General features: G+C 43.6%; 1 protein-coding gene across 1 annotated transcript; it reads right to left on the bottom strand.

The window, feature by feature from the left end:
* Positions 1-1,993: 1,993 nt before the first annotated feature.
* Positions 1,994-10,496, bottom strand: LOC104352980 (OCIA domain-containing protein 2). The gene is made up of 6 exons (XM_009959431.2): positions 10,437-10,496; positions 7,819-7,912; positions 6,311-6,364; positions 4,032-4,079; positions 2,919-3,024; positions 1,994-2,081 (listed from the first exon to the last, which is right to left on the bottom strand). Exons 1-6 carry the CDS (start codon positions 10,494-10,496, stop codon positions 1,994-1,996), a joined length of 450 nt encoding a protein of 149 aa, XP_009957733.1.
* Between the last annotated feature and the right edge of the window lie 10,650 nt (positions 10,497-21,146).

The raw sequence follows: 21,146 nt of genomic DNA, 5'->3' as shown, positions 1-21,146 counted from the left end.
TGAAAGAAATACACTGGTCTTACATTTGTTTTCAGACTAAGTTTCTGACTAAGCTTTCCAGGCCTTTTAAAAAATAAACAAGGAGACTTAAGTGGCTGCTAAAAAGTGCAGCAATCAAGGTCTTTGATGAACAAGTGAGCTGGAACAGGTTCCACAGCAGAAATTCCAGGACCCACTGCAGGAGGAAAACAGTAGAGGCCTGAGGTACCCTGTGTTCTTCCCTTCATACAGCTGCAAGTCTCCTTTGTATTTGAGACCATTTGGAACTTATTTAAAAGCTAATTGGTACTTATACACCAGAAAAAAATATTGTCAGCTCACAGAGAAAGGCTGAAAAAGGGAAAAAGCTGAAAAGGAAAATGTGTTTGGATTTAAGGTTCAGCAAGCTCCAGCTCTGATAAACAGTGGAGGTAAATCCCACCGTCAACATCTCATTCCACTACACAGGTAATTGCTAGTAAGTGACTGTCCTCAATTAAATAAGGTTGGGGGTCTTTATTTGAAATAGGTGAGAACACTGGCCTACATAGGCAAACATTTATTCAAGAGAAAATCTTCAAAAGCACTTAATCAGCACAGTAATGCAAGGGCTTAATTAAGCTCACAACAGCTAATGGATTTAGGGTGTCATTCATGCAGTTACCCAAGTCTGGCTTGCTCTCTCCTTCATGCTGACACTAGCAAGTCACCCCTCAGAAAGGTTTAATTTTGTTTTTTTCTCTTTCCTTATGGGTCTGATACCCAGCTACAGCAGCAAGCTGATCTGGAGGGCCACACTGCTGCATGAGCTCTACAGCTGGCACAAGAGAAGCACTGCCCCTTTTGGCAGCAACACTATTAAGTGAGCCCAAGCCCAAGTGCTCTTTCTGCTAGCGGCTGAGCACTTGCAGCTCTTGACAGCAAATGCTCAAGCAGTGGCAAAGTTGATTTAAACCAGGAATTTATTCTAATGGCTTCTTTAATGCCTTAACCTACTGTTGCATAGTAAAAAACCATCAAAACCTCCCTTCTGGGTAAGAAAACAGGTTCTGCAGGGATACTCCTCCTTATAGATTGTCTGCAGCCATGCACTTTACAGCAAGAAAGGGACCATTATTGATATCCTTGCCTAAATTCCTACATAGTATATGCCAAAGAGATTCAATCCAACAATTTCTGCATCAGACTTCTGTTCCGAGCTAGTTAGAGCCGTTACAACCTCACATGGCAAAATTTCAAACAGGCCCTCTGCTCTCCTCTCTTGCAGGCAGCCAAGCTATTTGCAAACACTTTCACACATTCTCCTGCCCGTGAGAAATGTAGGCCAGCTTACCACAAGCAGAATGTGTGAAAACATTTTTAAAAAGCCCAGCTGCTGGCCTGTTTCTCATAGACAAAGAGTGAAAGTGTTTTTAAGCACACACACCCACACACACCCCCCTTCCACCCCGTACACCCTCCTTTTTCACAAAGGGCACTTTCCCCTTTCATGGACTATCTGCCCTGCCCCACCATGTAGCTGCTCTGGCACCACTCTTACACCACCCCCACTAAGGGGTAGTACTGGATGCAAAAAAAACCCCCGTCAAATAAAAAAACCCACCCCCAACTGTGTCTGCTTTTAGATTCACAATATTTCAACATATTTTTAAATACCAACATATTATTTGATTAAGTATAAAAGTTGAAAATTGAAAGGAGTTATATCTGTTTTCATACAAGTAGTCAATCCAAATTAATTCCAATTAGGTGAATAATACTCTGCTATAGCTAAAGTGAAAATTCCTCAGAAATGGCGAATTTAAAATTAGCATGAAAGGTATGTAAGGTAAAAACGAAGTAACAAATTTAATCAGAAAACATAGACAGAGAATATTTCCTTGAATACTGCTCAGATTTTAATCCAGTATTAAAATCCATGATTTTCACTATATTGTTCAAAGGTTTCAAATAAGAATACCACTCAACATGGAAAATAAAATGAGAATTTATTTTAAATTTCAAGGTTGCCTACCTAGGACTGTGATGCTGAAGGAGTTGAACCTTCTTTCTCATTTGCTCCCAATTTTGCTTCACATTCTTTGCAAGTATGATGACAATGCCTACAATATTGAAAGCAGATAAAATATTCAAGAATTTTGCTGGATTTTTCCTAATACAACCATATAGCATGCTGGCAAATGTTCCCGAAGAAGTAACATCTTGCCTATACTCTCCAAGTTTTGTAACTGCTTTATGGGACATAAACTGCAAAAGATGACATCTAAATATCTCAGCCAATAAAACCCCATTAATTACTATTACCCATTTGAAAAAGAGTATTTTATAACGAAATTTACACAAAAACAATGACTAAACCATGGAGGTGCCAGGTGACAGAAGGCAATCATTGAGATTTATCATACGGTTAGAGTTGCAAGGTGGAAAAAACCACCCTTGCAGTTTGTCCTCTTCGTGGTTTGGCATGACAGTATGAGGTTGGGCAAAGCCATGGAGGAGGAGGTTGGAATGTGGGTTGAGATCGAAATTGTTGTTAAAATATGAGTATAGTGTAAAAAAAATCCGCAGCATATTTGGCCTGATGTATAGTACAAAGGAAGACTCAGAGGGCTGAAGTGATATCAGAGACGATCATGAGACACTTAGAGGCACAATACTACATGAAAAGAGAACTAGTAACTGTTGTCCCATCACACTTAAAAGTACAATAATTTAATTTAAATCATGGATTTCCTAATAACAGGTATTAGACACTGAGTTTAATTTGCATTTTCTGAACAATATTTAGTAGTTTCTAATACCGTCATATATAGACTAAGAATATGAGTAGTACCTCATGACCTGATCACAGAATTTAAATTCACAGTTTTGCTGCATATAATCTTTACTATGTTTTAGACTACTTTGATATAGGATTAATAATTTAAATAAGCACAAACCTTTTTTGTTGTGAACCAAATGGTACAATACCAATTTTCTGGAACTTTTTTTGGCATTCTCCTATGTATGACATCTTTCCAATGGCAAAACCTAAGACACCAGCGACTATAGCGACAGATAACAAAAGATTGTTAATACAGGAGCTTGAATCAACAGTCTGCAGTTGGCTCTGTTTTAATCAGACTAATTGTATCTAGCATGTCTTCTCAAAACATGTCACAAACACGTGAAGTTATACAGGGATTAGAGGGATGATTTCACTTATTGAAAACCAGCTACCTATCATGAGACATAGCAACTGGTCCGAAACAATGCATACAGGAAAAGGATATCACAAGATGTCATATCCAGCTGGAATTACAGGATTTCAGGTTTAGAGGAACAGATTATAGAGATGAAATTAATTCACAATGTCAGCACTAATTTCTGTTGCCCTTATATGCACACCATGGTATATTTCTTTCTTATGGTCACAATTTTAACACCCTCTTCTCTGGGCCTCTAGGAAGCTAGAACATCAGCCTGCCATACTATTGCACTGGGGCTTTCACTCATTACAGAGTCAGAATAAAAATACTACGCCAACAGCCTCAAATTTCTGTTGAACTTCTGCTGAAGAGGGAATCAACTTAATTTCTCGCCATTTAAGAGCCACTTTACTCTACTATACAGTTTCTGTGCTTTTCTTTGTTTATCAGTTCAAAGTCATGAATTAGACAGTTAAGATCAATCAAATGAACCTCTGACAAGGAACATACTGTTTTATACATTATACTATGATGACTATAAGCTCTGTGAGCTGCTAAGCACGGCTGATCAACGAGGCTGACATTATTTACAAAACAAAGGTGATATTGCAGGTTTTACCAATTTTAGAGGCTATATTAAGTAAATAATAAGCTGCTGCTGAAAATGTTTACATTAAAAGAAGGATGTTTTCATACATTTATTTTTAAACATAGCAGAATTCTGATTTCCTAAAGCACTGCAGTAGCATCACATAAATTCCCAAAAAGGAAGAGTTTGAAAAGAAATTCAGAGAGATGCAGCTAAGGTCTGCATATTGCCTGTTAATAACCTTTCCTTTCCTTTTACAATTGGATACAACTTACTTGCCATCTTAGGTAATGCACCAAATCTTGGGCTTGCTGAGAAAATGCCTACAATAAAAGGAAATAGTCATAAATCTTATTCAGTGAGAAACTCACCAGCACTCAAAACCAAGACAGTATTCTTCCTACAAGCTTTTTTTGCTTTTCTGAAGGGGAAGACTACAAAAATCTTAAAAGTCCACTAACTCAGATTTAGGAACATCAGGCCACTTTCCATTCCACTAGTTCTTTGTGCATCTGTTTTGGAGCAGTTCTAGAGTTATAGGAGGAAAAAAATCTGGACTCTGCAGGATTCGGTTCAGGCAAAGGGTTTGGAGTGTAAACCAACACAAAAGCAGCGTAGCTGCCACTGGCGGCACCTGCAGCACTGCAGAGGAGAAGGTGTCTCATGTTTCAGCACAAACCAACCCTGTAAATGTAACAGCGAACAGAAATCTCTTACTCAGAGTCCAGCTCCTTGTGCTGCAAGAAACAAGCCCAAACTGTTCTTCAGTAGTTTTCTGTGCCTATTGATTAAACTAGTGTTAAACTGTTCCACTGATCTCTAGCCTCCTCCTCTGGAGATGAGAGATCATACATTTTGGCCTTTAAGAGGAGAATACAGTGTGCTGAACAAGAAAACCAAAAGATTATCTTTAGCTTTTCCCACCAAAATCCACCTTCCCACAGTTAACACCAGGAGGTGGAACCAGTATGCCTCTGAGAGCCTGTGTGTCTGGCAGAGGAGTGCCATGCTGTGGAGGAGGGCTCTATGCAGCAAGATTACCATGGCAAAGGGAAGGCAATCCAACACTGTTTGCACTGTTACATGCATTTAGACAGTGTTAGTGAGGCTCAGAAGCTCCAACTTCTGGGAGCCAGTGTACTGCATGCAGTCACCAGAGAGGAGTGTTCAGACAGAGGAGCACTCAGTCTATGCTAAACACAAGGGCCTTCGCCCACTGTCATCTGTGCAATTTTAAATTGGGTCTCTCAAGGGAGGCAGGAACAAAACTGTTGTTTGTTTCTAAACAGCTCCCCCCCAGTTGCTGACACACAGTAATGATTATTTAATATGGGCATTTGTTATTTCACAGCTGATCAGAAACATCCAAGTACAATGCAGAGAAACTGAGAAGAGTGCCTGGTGCCAGGGGCCGGCATGTTAGCTACTGAGACGACCCCAGTGCCCTTCCTATCACTGCTCACCCCTTCTCAAATGTGTAATCCTTTGCCTTCCCTCACACACTCTCCCTCACTCCTTCCCTCCCGGTCTGCCTACAAGCTCATAGGTCAAAGACACAATAGGGAAGCCACAGCAGCCTTTTGTGGCATAGCACAGCTTTTAGGTTTTCTACTCTAGTCCTCCTGATACTCTTACTAAAAAAAAAAAAAGCGTGATGAGGATGAAACATGGTAATAGTGGCTGGAACAAAACAAGGAGCTTGCAACCACACACAGTGAGAAAAGGCTGAGCCATTTCCACATCCTGCATATGCTGTCTCGCACCACCCATCTCTTACAGCCTCTGGATTCTTTTCCGATTCTTGCTTCAGGCCCTTCATTTTTCTGTTCTCCTACCTGCCCTTGCTGTAACCAGCTGCCGATGCAGGCTGAAGGACTGTCTTATTTGCTCCTGTGGGATACACCCATCTTAGCTGTCTTCAGGGTGTACGCCCTCCACTCTTTACCCAAAATGCTAACCACAACCTTACTACTAGTCAAGACCACCCAGGAGGGAGACTCAAGGTGCAATGTGTAGAATGAGGCTCATCCACCACAGAAAGTGAATACAGTTCTCTTTTGTGTTAGCCTGCAGATCACAAGCCATCTCTATAAAAAGCTCTCTGTCTCCTCACTTTGGCAGTATTCCCTGTCCCTTTGCACCAAAGCTGTATTCATATTGATACGTGGTCACTGTAAAAACATTGCCAGCATTTTTCAAATAAACCAACAGTTAGAGCTACAGTACCAAAATCTGACACCCTTGCTCAGGTTGTACGATGCTGCGCCCTACGAGCAGCCCCAAGCGAAGACTCTGCTCAAATACATGTGATTGTGGTGACAGAACTTAGCCACCAGCCTTTGAATTTGTGAATTCTCTTTTCAGTTCATGTTCTTTCAAAAGAATGACTGTGGCAATGCATATGTAGTGATCAAATCACTATAACAATGATGGTGATGAGTGAGAGGAATACTGATCTTGAAAACCAGCAGGCTTTAGGGAAACTTGCATTTCAGTAGTAATTCCAGAGTCTCAACTTCGTAACTTAGGACCATCATGTATTTTTTATATTTACCTTTTGAGACTAGCCCCTGGGTGACAAGCATGCTCCCAAGAGACAAAGGAAGAGCTGTAAAAATAAAAAGAAGGGTATCTGGTATCAGCCAAAATTTGTGACCTATTTGTTAAATACATTATTTTTTTATATGTTAAATGTTTTAGATGTTTATAATGTTAAACACGCTACTCATCTTCTAAACATTAAGTTTGCAAGCTGTCTTAATCACCTATCACATCTGCTCGTTCAGACTGCTATCTCTTCAAAGCAAGGATGTGCCCGTTGCTAAAGTTTTGCAATTAACCCTAATATATTCATCAGATTACATCTGTACAAGAATAATGAATCTGCTTTCTCTCTGATTTGGCTAGGAACAATGACAAAGCTAGGAGTGTTTGCACATTAGTGCAAGTAGAGGGTAGAAGGTACTAATAGAGTCACCATACACATTTGGAAGAACTGTATCATATAAAAGAATAGCTCTCAACAGGATTGATGCTAGTCTTAAGAAAAGGAGGCTGAGGGGAGACCTTACTGCTCTCTACAACTACCTAAGAGGACACTGTAGAGAGATAGGTGCTGGTCTCTTCTCACAGGTAACTAATGATAGAACAAGAGGGAATGGAGTCAAGCTGCATCAGAGTAGGTTTAGGCTTGACATTAGGAAAACTTTTTTCACTGAAAGAGTTGTCAGGCATTGGAATAGGCTGCCCAGGGAGGTGGTTGAGTCACCATCGCTTGATGTGTTTAAAGGTCATTCAGATGTGGTGCTTGGAGATGTGGTTTAGGGGTGTGCTTGGTAGAATAAGGTTGATGGTTGGACTTGATGATCTCAAAGGTCTTTTCCAACCTGAATGTTTCTATGATTGTATGTGTTCGTACAGTGCCAAACATCAGGCATGCCGTAGCACCTGAAACTGATGCATTATATATATTTATTAAATAATAGCTTCCATAATCTGAATACCTCCTCTCACTACTGCAACACTAGTAATGATAGCGGCTCAAATTAAATGCTGAAACCCTTTTCAGTCTTCTCCTTTCAGAAAATGTATAATTTAGATACAAACTAACATGGTGGACTTAAAAGGCATTAAAATACTGAGTAATCTTTCAGATGTCCTAACACCTAAAGAAATTCACAAACCCAAGACACACAGCCATGCCCGCCTTTCATTCAAAGGCAAGAATAAGTATATAACAAAGTAAAACATTCCGAAGGTTGTTTTAATAATGGACTTCAAGAACAGAGCCAACTCTATAATTGTTAAAGTAAGTTCATATTAAACAACAACTTAAATCAACCACCTTTAACTACAATGATTATGCAAATAATTCAATTAACCCTGTAATGACATATTGCTCAACTTAAAATAAGGTGTCAGACTTAACCCACGGTAATATCCCAACAGAACCCAATGAATTACAATGAACGGCATGGCATTCATGGCATTTTGCAGCCAGTTTTGTGTAAGTGCATCAAGAAGTCGTTCTCAGTGTGGTAACAACAAGTTTGGATCACTCACCTCTGTACCAGAAACTTTCCTTTTTGCATTCTTCACGGATCCTTGCAATTTCTCCAGCGTTGTGAGTTTGTGAGATGGGACAATAGAACATTGGCTGAAAGGATAAACCTGGGTTAGCTTATTGAATTTAATCTCACAGGAAGAAAAAAATTAACCAATTAAAGAAGAAAAATTATTTAAAAACCAAATAAAATACAATGCAAAAACCAACCAAGCCAGCAAACTCCTTGTTGCGTTGTTAGCAGTGTGATGAAATACTTGATACCCAAATACAGAAACAACTACATAGGTTTTAAGTTAAAACCACTCATCCTGTTGGTCTGTACTTTCCCAAAATAGCTTAGCTGCTGCTTACCCCAGAAGTATATTGCTTTATTTCTGTTAACGACTTCATTCTCGCGAGCTAAGTCATGTTTCTGGGAAAGAAATGACAGAAAATAAAGGCAGAACGGTAGTTTCTAGGAATGAAGTTCTGCCCTGTACAGAAGTCAATTTAAGTAAGTCATTCAGCAAAAGCAGATTTTGCAAGTATTCAGAAGAGAAGCAACATAAACTGGCAGATTCCCCGAACTAGCCTTTCTCTCTGAGCAGTTTAAATATATTCATAACATTAACTGAACTCAACCATACCGGCTTCACCCTCATAACAATTACCTTGCCAAGAGGCTGCTTTTAGGCTAATGGTAGCTTTTTTTTTTCTACTTTGATTGTGAGAAAAAAGTGACAGTATTCTTTCTTGCATTCTACTATCCAAGGCAGAATTTTTTTTAAGAAATGACTCAGTTACCAGTGTCAGCACTTGTAGTATCATTACTGAAACACATGGGTGTACTAGTTTTGGCTGGGAAAGAGTTTGTTTTCTCCATAGTAGTGGGTATGGTGCTGCATTTCAGATTTGTGACCAAACCAGTGTTGATAATACAAGGATGTTTCAGTCAATGCTGAGCAGTGCTTACCCAGAGTCAAGGCCTTTTCTGTTTGTCTGGCTGACCCACCAGTGAGTAGGTTGAAGGTGCGCAACAATTTGGGAGGGGACACAGCTGGGACAGCTGAACCCAACTGAGCCAAGGGACACTCCATACTATATGGCATTGTGCTCAGCAATATAAGCTGGGGGAAAGAAGGACTGGTCATTAAGTTAAAATTAATTGAAATGAAGGTCCCTTACAACCCAAACCACTCTATGATTCTATGAAATGTTAAAATTTTTGTGTAAAAACACACCATCTACAAACAGACTTATTTTTGACAACAAAACCAGACTTTGTAGAACAAGCAGTGCCTTGGGAAAAAGAGCACATTAGTCTTTTACAGGATTCTACCTCATTTTATGCCTGACTGATCCATGATTTTGTAACTGTAATAATGAAATGCATTTATTGGCTGCAGCCATGGATTTCATATTTTAGCTAATTACTATCTCAGCCCTTCTTCAAGTGCTGCTCCCACTAAAGTTAATGGTGGTGCTGCCTGGGTAAACAGTAGAGAACTGACTCCACTCCAGACCCTAGAGAACCACTCCAAAGTGGTTTCACAGCAAGGTCACAGCAAATACAGTAAAATCCAAATAGGCTGGGTGAAAGATAAGGAAATGAGTGTCAGAGGCCTAAGTGCACCAACACCCTTTGCACCCTTTCTGCCCCCATACATACCCTGGCAGGGGTTTAGTTGCTTGGGCTCAAAGTCAGCTCATATGGCACAGTGGCGTAACGCTGAATTAGATTGCTGTGAAAACAGTGAATCTGGGAGAAGGAGCTGCAAGAAGCTTTGCCTTGGCTCAGAAGCTGCACTTAAGATCAGGCTCTCACCTTAACTGTGTTGTAGGTATGGCTGTACCTGGCCTTTCACTATGATGATCCCTACTTTGCCTTGCTAACTTGACCTCCTGGCTTACCATCAGACTTGCCTTATTCCTATAGACTTGCCTGTCAATCACTGGACTGACTGTTGACTTACCCCAGCTAATGTCACTGGGTCTGCTCTGCTCCTCTTTTTTGGGGTACTGTGGGACTGTCCTCCTTGTTCCTGATGTCACAACCCCCGCCTGCCTTGCTGTCACTTGTGGCTCCCAGTTACCTTTCCTTGCAGATCAGCCCACTTTTGCTGCCCTCTGGCAGTGACTGGATAGCAACCACCTATAAATTCCTTGTGGTTAATTACGTGTTTACAGCATAAAATGTGGAATCTGAACCCCTGCAGGTAGCTGATTTCTCCAGCTGAGGAGAATGCCGAGCGGCCTACAGCTGGAGGACAGGTTCTTGTGCAGTACTGTCCCCTGCTCTCCTGAGTACATACACACGCACATGCACACATGCACAACTTGATGGGGACAGGTTATACTGGACTAGGGCAGTACAGGGCAGACACTAGGGTTCTGCCAGTTTGTAACTAGTTTAATTAGCATAGCATAAATCATAGCCCACTATCTTAAGACTCAAAAGCTCCTAGCCCTCTGAGTGTAGTGAATCAGGAAGAATAACACATAGCCCTTTCTTCTTTCCATTTATATGCTTAAGCTAACAGGTATCTCTCTCTCTCTTCAGTAAGAGCAACCAATGCAAAATCCAAGTAATTCACTAGCAATAGCATCAAAACAAAAGGGAGAAAACCCAGCTTACCCATCCAGTTTGCTTCAGCGGAGGGGTCTGACTTTCCTGTTGGGTTGTTACGGAAGACATTGTCTCTTTCCTTCTACTCTGCTGCTGATCTTTCTCAGCAGAACTTATGTGTTTTATGCTTGGCTAGCTCTCTGCTAGGTACAAAGGTAAAAGCCAAAGTATCATACTGATACTGTAAGTTCATTGTTTACCTAGAAACAGTAATGACCAAGTGGAAAGGCGTATTTTTTTTTTACAGCAGATAGCATCCAGTCACCTGATTGTATACAGTTTACAGCACAGGGTATCAGAGTTTTGTGTAGCCTAGTTCAAACAGGGAAGTTGGTAAGTACAATTACATGCTGGATCATGACCTAGCACAGCACTCTCAATCATAAAAAAATGAGAACAAATATGAGCAAGTAATCCAAAACCTGCAGGTAAAAAAAATCAGCTTCTTTAGTGTGCTGTCCAGAATTGCCGTACTGCTTCTATCCTCATTGCTGTGATCTGAAGTTTTGATTCCACAGGACCCACAACACAAGCCTATCAGAAACCACATCTGCGTCTCCAACAAACACAATCCAGTCACAAACATGCTTTTAAAAAAACCCAAACTATTAAGAATAAATAGATTCTGAAGAGTTTTAGAGTAGTAGTCTTCCATGCCTGCAGAACTGTACTGCTAGGGAAAAGCAAGAAGGAATCCCATTTATTTCTGGAGTAATTCAAACATCTAAACTGATTTTTACCTAGCACTTTGCTGCATTTTATTTACCTGGCACTTTATTTACCAACATACAGGGCACTGCTGCTTTCCAAATAGTATCTTCTGAGAATGGTGGCACTGGGCAAGGCTAAAGTGACTGTGAAGGATAGAGTTAAACAGGAAACACATGCAACAATTTAATAACCTGAATGGGTTTTGGCATTCATAATATTACCGTATAAACCACTTCCTGCCTTTATTTTGGGGTCAGTTACACAGCTATAAAGTTCAAGCAACGTCTGCTTCACGCACACTGGATATTCAGACAGCAATGCTTATTTAAGTGATGGAACAGAAGCAACATGACCTCCTCTCCGCTTGGTAAAAAGACTCAATTAAGCATTGCATTCAACCAGTCTGCACTTTATTCTTAGCCACTCTCAAAAATGACAATGACCACTATGTCTTTGAAAAAAATCTAAGTTTGAAAACCCACATAATATTGGGAAAGCTCACAGATCTTCACTGTCTGCCTCACCCTGACTAACGAAGGGCAATTTTAATTTTCCGTCAGTCTCTTGTCACTTAATGCAAAAAAGCAGGTGAGAAAAATGCATAAAATGTTAAGGAGGTTTACATTAATCGAAGACACAAAATTTTCTTAGTCTTACCTGCTTTCTTATTCTTATCTGCGCACGAAGCCTACTTGTGCAGATAGTTGCATAAAAAGCATCACTGACTGATACGGTTGCTAACTGCTGCAACAGATTTTAAGCGCTAATCTTTTTCATGAGGATAAAAAAGCTGAGTCACTGGAGAAAATAAATAAAATGAAAAGAAATGTAAGGAGTATAAATTAGCTTATAAAAATTTGCAGCTTGCCATTAACCTCCTGTATTGTCTTCAGGATACATTTCTCCATAATTATACGTTATTCAGCTACACTTCCTCTTCAACATAACAAGAGTCCCCAAAATACATAGCCCTTTAAGCAGCTTCCTGGTACCTCTCCCACTTGGGATCAAATATTCAAAAAACTTCCTATTCTACAAGAACTGTTTTGGATCATTTACTCATTTACAGAAGAAAAGGCTAATATAAGACTCCTGAAAGATCTCATGGTTTTCATTCTTCTAACTGGTTGATAAAAAAGCAGTATACAAGAAGATAGCAAAGTTTTTCAGTTGTGAGAATCACCAGCTTCGTATACTCTGTTTGCAATAAGAAGCCTCATTCCAAATAGGAGCAGTGACCGTATAATTTCTAACATTACTCGGGGGAGAAGGTGGGAGCCAAAATTTCATGTGTTAACTGGTATATGCAGTTGACTTTGATGTACAGCGGAGATACTGCACATTTGCCCGGGGCAGGTGCCACTGAAGTACAATGATCACTGAGACAACTCATCAGGACTTCAGAGAGGCCCTTCAAGGACTGAGTCTTCATTGTGAGGAAGAGAGGAAGGCTCACTATGTTTCACATTTGTCTTCTAAACTGCCTCTTTATTTTCAATCCAGGCTTTTATTTCGAAGGAGAGCCAACAGAGCAGCTGCACTCAATATTTGATGAAAAGCTCGCTATCACCAACTGGGTGGACACCACCAAGCCAGTGAATTCCCTGCAGTTGCCCAGCCATGGCCCCGCAGCACCTGCTCAGGCATCTGCTGACAGGCACTCACCCAGGGCCCAGCAACAACAGGGCATTACTGTGTACTTGCTGCTTGCTCTAAAGGCTAAGGATGTGGCTGGGGACGTGCAAAACACCGGGCGGTCTGGCTTTCGTGGGAGGCAAGAGTGGTTGCAATCAGGCCCAGGGCAGGCGCCCACTCCAGCCGACAGAGGCCTTCCCCTCCGACCGGCCACCGGGCCTCCTAGGCCCAGCCCAGCCTGCCTCCGTGCCACGGCCCGGCGCTGGGCGAAGGCCTGTGAGGAAGGGGAGAGGGCAAGGTGTCGGGCGCTGGCGCCAGATTCCCCCTCAGGAGCCGCCGCCTGCCCCCTGCCCCAGGCCGGCCGTCGAGCGCCGCGCCAGCCCCGGCCTTCCTCCGCCGTGACGCCGGAGAAATCCGGCACCGCGGAGCTCAGCCCCTCGGGGGCTAAAAGAAGGAGACCGACGCGCCCTCGGGTCGCAGCGCGGAAAGTGGCTGGCGGAGTGCCGCGTCCCCCGCCAGCGCCCGCCTCCCACCGGGCGCCGGGCCAGCGGAGGAAGGGGAGGGGGCGGCCCGGCCCATCCGCGGCGGGGCCCGCACTGCCCAGCCCCGGAAGCGCTGGGGGAGCGGGGGCCCGGCCGCGCAGCAGCCGCTGCCGAGGGGGGGCCGGCCCCATCCCACTCCCGTCTGGGCCGTCGGGGGCTGGGGCAGGGTGCCGGCCCGCTGCCCGCGCCGCCGTTGCCTCTGGGCTCCACCACCACCTCCCGGCCGCCGGCGGCAGGGGCAGGCGGGGCCGCCAGCCAGCGGAGAGCCGCCAACCCGCCCGACCTGGCTGAGGGGCCGGGAGCCGCCGGGGCAGGGGGTGCTGAGCGACCCCGATGGCGGAACGCCGCCGGGCGCCGGCGCGGCCCGGCAGTGCTCCGCCGGGATCCCCTCGGCCCCGGCTCCCCGGTCCTGCCGGCGCCTGAGTCAGCAGTAACGTCTCCTCGTGGGCTGCGCCGGGGAAGAAGGGCGAACACGCTAACAAAATTTCCTTCTGAGTTCTCGTATGTCCCCCCCGAAATTCAGAACGCTCTTTTAGCAGTGGTATTTGTTAATGAAGTCACCTAACCGTGTACGACATACGGTGCTGGGGGTCTGTCCTACGAATTGAAAATACTTGGTGGCAACTTAATGAAATCTTGTTCATTTTGTGACAAATTCCATTTTGACCATTTTGTAATGAAAAGCATTGCTGATCTACTTTGATTTTAAACATAGAAGGATAGAATCACAGCATGGTTTGGGTTGGAAGAGACCTTAAAGCTCATCTAGTTCCAACCCCTTCGCCATGGGCAGGGTCACCTTCCACCAGACCAGGTTGCTCAAAGCTCCATCCAACCTGGCCTTGAGCACTTCCAGGGAGGGGGCAGCCACAGCTTCTCTGGGCAACCTGTTCCAGTGTCTCACTGGATACTGGATCACTAACACTATGATGCTTATCTAAGTAAATCAATACATTTTAATACCAATACTAACAAGAAGTAAATTAAACAAGAAAAATACATTCATCAATCAAAAATAATCTTGAAAAAAAAACTGACCCTGAAAATGTCTGTTTGGAGGGGTCTGTGTGTATGTTGGTGTTGTTCGTCTAGGAATACCAACAAAAATTGTCCCACTTTCTCTGAAATGAGAAATGCAATGCCTTTCTTTAACAATGAACTTTCTAAAACAAAGCATATAAACCTGAGTTTTATTTTGCATGTTATCTTTAATAAAAACTGTCTCATTTTTTGTTTTGTTTTGTTTACAGTGAGACATAGTAGTTTTATTAGAGTATCCTAAATGATGATATGACACGTCAGTGCTTATCAAGAAGCTGGTGAGGGGTCTGGAAAACATGTCTTATGAGGAGCGTCTGAGGGAACTGGGATTGTTTAGCCTTGAGAAGAGGCTGGGAGGAGACCTTATTGCTCCCTACAACTACCTAAAAGGAAGTTGTGGTGAGGCCGGTGTTGTTCTCTTCTGCCAAGTAACTAATGACAAGACAAGAGGTATTGGCCTCAAGTTGCACCAGGGGAGATTTACATTGGATATCAGGAAAAATTTCTGTACCGAAAGAGTGGTTAGGCATTGGAACAGGCTGCCCAGGGAGGTGGTGGAGTCACCATCCCTGGAGGTGTTCAAAAGACACATAGATGTGGTGCTTAGGGACATGGTTTAGTGGTGGGCTTGGTAGTACTAATGGTTGGACCTGATGATCTTAAGGTCTTTTCCAACCAAAATGATTCCATGATTCTATGAAACTAATAGCTTGTAAGATCAACCATTATACCTCCCCCTCTTGCATGTCCTTGGCATCTCTATTTCACAATAAACACGACATAAGTCATATTTCACTTTCTTAAGTCCAAAAAGGCTTTCAGCTTCCAGAAGTCTTGTCTCCTTGAAGCCCCTTTCCCCAGTGTATTCTCTCACTCTTGCCAGCCAAACCAGACCACTGGGCTTTGCTGCTGCAAAACATGCTCTTCATGTGGAGGTTTGGCAAGAATGATGTCCTATCTTAAAAGTGTACCTAATATCTCCTGTGCTCTAAGACATATCCTTGAAATCATAGGTAAAACCTATTTCATAGATACGGGCTACATGCTATTCTGAAAAATACACAAGAAAATCTGATGTAGGGCAATAATTTATTAGCTGGTTCAGCTTAAACTAGTCATAAATGAAAGAGCGCTGGAATGACATTTCCTCATGGGGCATATGTGTGCCCAGGGAGAGTGGTTGCTTGTATTCTTGCACCTTCCTGTGCAAAAGTGCCTATTAAAAATCAGGTTAGACTTCTTTTTAACTTTAAAGGCAAAGTTGGTTATCACAATTGAGTATGTTCCTCAAACACTCTTTGTTTTTAAGATTTACCTGAAAGTACTTCAGAGCTATAAAAACGGAGAGAAGTGGATAGACAGAAACCAACAAATGTTAGTGCTTCAGAAGAATAAACACAAAGCAGAAGAGAGATCTTTACCCCTCCCAGAACAAAACCAGCCTTACACATCAAAGAAAAAAACAAGAGATACCAAAAATAAAACAAGTGATAAGGCATTGAATCTTTGGCTGAGGAATTTTCTATCGTCAGGGTAGAAAGAGGTCAAGGAGCTGAGACTGCAAACTCGGGAAGGTCTATGGGCTCTGGCTACTTGTCTGAAGAACCCTTCAGAAAATGCTGCAGGGCTGCCAGGATCCTGAGGTTCACCACATTCACCAGTGGCAAAGCCTTTCCAGTGTGCGTATTTAACAGAAACACTCCATGTATGCATACAGCACACGACAGGAGGAGGAACTACTACCAAGTGAGATAAATATGGTTTCTCTGTTCATTAGAAAATCACAAAGACTGTTAATTTCTTAAAAATTTCCTGAGAAACAAAGACCTGGAGTAACAGAAGCACGATGTGGTTGCAAAAATGTATCAGTAATAAAACCATCCAGAGCATGGAAAACCGCATAAGAATTACACTGTATAGCACTGTTCTAATGCTAATGGCAGCAGGAGTTAAGGGTGAATGAAAAGACATCAAAAGTGACAGCAGGAAACAGTCTTCTGAGCAGAACATTAAACTGTCCTCACTAGGTACAAGAAACCATGTAATAGTTTTCTATATACTGGCTGATTCTTGGATGTACTGATTTCTATTTTACACTTAGTCTGGCCTATCTTTTAGTAGAAACAAATGGCTGACAATATCGGATGCTCAGGCTTTACAATTTTCACTTCTCAGCGTGAAGAAGGCTGTAAAATGGCCAGAGAGTTCTCTCTTCTCTTAGGCTGCACAGGTACATGCGTAATTTCTTTCCAACAGTAAAGGCCTGCAACACTAGTTGATTTCAGCAGGGTTATAGGTGCTTAGATCCTGTAATCAGACTTGATTGTACCTGCCGTTTCTAATACATACTGAAATGAATCAAGACCTATTATATGGAGTACATTACCTGAATTACTCTGGGCCAATGCTTGTGTATCATGAACATTTTACTGAAGAAGGTCTTTAGCAAGTCTCAATATTTATTAGTCCTGTGTTTTAGGGCTAATTTACAAGAGATGAGGTTACACTTCAGCCCAGGTGTAACAAATGAACAGTATCTTGTGGTCAACATACTGTAACCTTGAGAAAACAACAACCAAATTAATGTTGAGTATACATATGCATCTAAAGTTTTGCATAACAGGTGCAGAGGTCACGATTAACACGGTTGTGCAAACAGAATAGGCATCTAGTGACCTGCAAGTCTTTCTGTTTCCACTGTTCCTGTGGCAGGTGCCTAACTGCAAACTCACCCACCCCAGCTTTTTTCCAGAGTCACTTTAATCCTAATTTATGTTTGTACTTTAATGCTTTTTTTCCTCTATTTCTCTGGCACTTTCTTCTGCTTCTTAATCATGCCCATTCAGGCATATCTCTACTGGGCAATATGCAAGGACAACTTCTCCCAGATGTCTGATGGTTCTTTTTAAATTCCATGTGTTTATTTTCGGTTTCAAAACATGTTTATATTATAGTCTGAACACACAAAAAAGTGTTTTTCACAAGCACCAGCTTTAGAGAGGTTTACCCCATCAATACCAATATAATTGTGGGGCTGTAATTTATTTTCTGTTAAATTCAGATAATTTTTATGTCTGCCTTATGTTAAGGGTATATTAAATACTATTCTAAAATGAAGACAATCCTTCTTCTGTGACTGGAAACTCCTACTGTAGTGTACTATCTTGGTTTTGCCGGTTTGTCATCATTGTATTCTGTAACGGGTCTGTGTGGCAAGGTTTTGGTGGGGGGGGGGGTTACAGGAGTGGCTTCTGTATGAAGTTGCTAGAAGTTTCCCCTATGTCCAATACAGCCAATGCCAGCCGGCTTTAAGACGGACCCGCCGCTGGCCAAGGCCGAGCCCATCAGCGACAGCGTTTTTGCCTCTGTGATAATGTATTTAAGGGAGTGAAAAAGTTGTTGGGCAGCAGTAATTGCAGCAAGTGAGAGGAGTGAGAATATGTGAGAGAAACATTTCTGCAGACACCAAGGTCAGTGCAGAAGGAGGGGGAGGAGATGCTCCAGGCACCGGAGCAGCGATTCCCCTGCGGCCTGTGGTGAAGACCATGGTGAGGCAGGCTGTCCCCCTGCAGCCCACGGGCGGTGGAGCAGATGACTGCCTACACCCTGTGGAGGGCCCCCACGCCGGAGTAGGTGGATACCTGAAGGAAGCTGTGACCCCGTGGGAAGCCTGCACCAGAGCAGGCTCCTGGCAGGACCTGTGGCCCGTGGAGAGAGAGAAGCCCACGCTGGAGCAGGTTTGCTGCCAGAGACCCCGTGAGGGGGGCTCACGCTGGAGCAGTTGGTTCCTGAAGGACTGCACCCCATGAAGGAGACCCACGCTGGAGCAGTTCATGAAGGACTGAACCCATGGGAAGACTCACACTGGAGAAGTCATGGAGGACTTTCTCCCGTGAGGGGGACCCCACATTGGAGCAGGGGAAACGTGTGAGGAGTCCTCCCCGTGAGGAGGAAGGAGCGGCAGAAAACAACAGAGTGATGAACTGACCCCAACCCCCATTCCCTGTTTTTCCCCCGTGCCGCTGAGGGGGAGGAAGGAGGAAAATCGGGATCAAAGTTATGCCCGGGAAAGGAGGGAGGGGTGGGGGGAAGGTGTTTTAAGATTTGATTTGATTTCTCATTACTCCTCTCTGAGTTAATTGATAATAAATTACATTTCCCTTCAGTTGAGTCTGTAAATGCTGAGTGATCTCCCTGTCCTTATCTCAACCCCACAAGCCTGTTGTTATTTTTTTTCCTCTCCTCTCTCCTGTCCAGTTAAGGAGGTGGAGTGATAGAGTGGCTTTGGTGGGCCCCTGGCATTTTGGCCAGGGTCAACCCACCACATATTCCTCTATAGACCAAATCCTATTGCTTTATCTTTGTATCAGCTGCATATGTGGCACTCCAAGAATAAAAAAATATAGTGAAAGGCATGTATTTGTAATGAAGCACCTGGTAAGCATAGAGTTTTGCATTTAAGACATGTCTGTTTTCATTTCAAAACACATTACATCTGAAAACTCCTCTTGTGCTCTGATGCTTATCTGTGTGTCAACTCTATGGACGGAACAAAGTGAATGTAACTTTGTTATACTTGAGACCAAACTCAGTAGTTACTAAGAATCTCAGAGAGAGAGTACCCAGAATACAACGGCTAAATTTGTCAGGAATTGCATTATTTTCATTGCATTATGAGTTTAATGGAAGCCACACAAGCATGTCAGGTTCATGATTCCAGTCGTGTCTAGTTTTACTGGAACTCCACCTCTGAACTATGAAGCAAGATACTGTAATTACAAAAAGTGTTGCAAAATTGTTTCAAATATTTATTGGCTGAATACATCCTGTGAGCCTCACGCTCCTGCTACGCAGCTACAAAAGCAGCCATGTGTTGGGCTCACCCTGGCCAAGGATCTCATCTTACGAGTTCCATTTGCGTCAGGCCACAGCAAGATGAAACGGTGTCATCACTTGCGTAATCCTAAACAAGCGGTAAGTGAACTCAGTGACTATTGTGGTATGACTTTTCTTAAATGAAGAAAAATAAAGATGCCTTTAGTGACATGGAACTCGGAGAAAAGAGAAAGAAGGTCATTAAACCCATGAGTCTCATTCTTCCTCCCCTAGAGAGGTCGACTTTTCCATCAAAATACTTCCATTCTTTGGTGGACATTTGAAACATATATATGTTTTCAAATAGCAGCTAAAATTCAACAGTTTCAGGAGCTAGCCAACCCCCATTATACTGCAGGGTAAATTAACTACTTGATTGTGAGAGTACTGGGACAAACTTTTGTTTAGTACTGTGCCCCTCCAAATGTTTTGACAGGAATTTATTGCTAGTAATAAATCATATAGGCATCAGGTGTTTATAGTTCACTCCTATGGATTTGGAGTTTCACAGGCCAGGGAAGGAAAACACATATCATGTTTATTTAGAATGGGACAGTAATTTTAATGCAAATGAGAAGATACAGCTGGCAGTTTCATAGGGTACTGCACGAAGATTAATAAAACTTAAGAAGATGATGTATTCCAACAGCAAAAGGACTTTTTAATTTTTAGTTCACAGCTACAAATTTACTTTTCATGCCAAGAAAGAAATTCTAAAATTCAGGTGTTGCTTATGTAATCCTTTTGCCAGAACTTGGCAGCTGTGATCATGGCTGAGTTCATATAGCTCAGGGTTTCTTCTAAAATTAACATAGTGGCTTAAGCCTCAACCCAGGAATGTCAGCAGACTAAATGCTTCTTTTGGTGCTTTTTGCACACAGGATTGCTTATCAGAAGTCCTTACTCTGCTATAAAACAACACACATTTCATTAATATTAGCACAGCACTAATCTAGACAGCCCCCTCCCAAGCCCTATATAGTAACAGTTAATCAACCATGTATTTAGACAACGAGCAACTGGGTCAGCTCCTCTTTTCCCCATCGGCCTGTGGGATGACAACTTTTTGCTTCCCTTTTCCTTACTTGCTGGTGTGACTATCCAGTGGACAAACGCTCTTTGAGTAGCACTGCAGTGAAGGGGCAGGATCTACTCACCGTTCCGTGTTGCAGGGCTGTGAAGAACAAACTCTGGCCATACAGGCTGACCTCCATGAAGAAGTGCCTGGTTTACCTGAACACCTCTTCCATCACCTTACAACACACCAACTTCTCCAGCTGCAGTGCCATCTCTGTGCAGGCTCTGCCACCACAAGCACCTTGGTGACAGCACAGCCACTGGGTCCACGGGGCTTCTCTAGGGCTCAGCCTGCTCCATAGCCACGCTTTGGTCTCAGGCAGGGGGGTCACTCCTCTCATATGTCGGCCAGGGTGCAGGAATGAAAGGGAAACTCGGTCCTCAGCAGCCAGAGGCCTAAGGGAGCCACCATTTCTGTCAGTGATAGCGCACGGGCCAAGGCCGGTGGGTTGAATGGCGGTGGCCCGGAGAGGTCCCTCGCACCCAGCCCTGGATCCCGGGCCGTAGGCCGGCACCGCACCACCGCCCCTACTCGCCAGGTTTGCCCCTACTCGCCAGGTTTCCCCCTGACCGTGCTCGCCCCTGCGCGACGCCGAGGCCCTGGGCCACCCTTTGCCGCCCCTCCCCGGGGCAGCGGCTCACGGCCGCGGGGCCGGCCTCGCTCCGCCAGGCGGCGCTGTGGGGACGGTCTGCCCGCAGCCGCGTGCCGGGCGGGCTCCGTGAGGCGGGACGGGCGGCGGCGCCGCGCCCTCACCGGCGCTCAGGGTTCGGCTCCGGGCGGGAGGGGCGAAGCCCCCGTCGAGCCGAGCCGAGCGGGGACGGGCAGCGTCGCGGAGCG

This window comes from Leptosomus discolor, chromosome 4, assembly GCF_034619465.1.
Source record: "Leptosomus discolor isolate bLepDis1 chromosome 4, bLepDis1.hap2, whole genome shotgun sequence".
Taxonomy (NCBI): domain Eukaryota; kingdom Metazoa; phylum Chordata; class Aves; order Leptosomiformes; family Leptosomidae; genus Leptosomus; species Leptosomus discolor.
Note: the sequence above shows the minus strand (reverse complement) of the source record. Positions and strands in the feature narration are given on the sequence as shown.

Coding starts and splice junctions, on each gene's coding strand:
- LOC104352980 (XM_009959431.2), bottom strand. CDS start 10,496: ATGTCTTCCGTAACAACCCAACAGGAAAGTCAGACCCCTCCGCTGAAG. Junction 7,913..10,436: donor CGCTGAAGCAAACTGGATGG/GTAAGCTGGGTT, acceptor TTATCCTTTCAG/CCAATGTTCTATTGTCCCAT. Junction 6,365..7,818: donor GGAAAGTTTCTGGTACAGAG/GTGAGTGATCCA, acceptor TTATTTTTACAG/CTCTTCCTTTGTCTCTTGGG.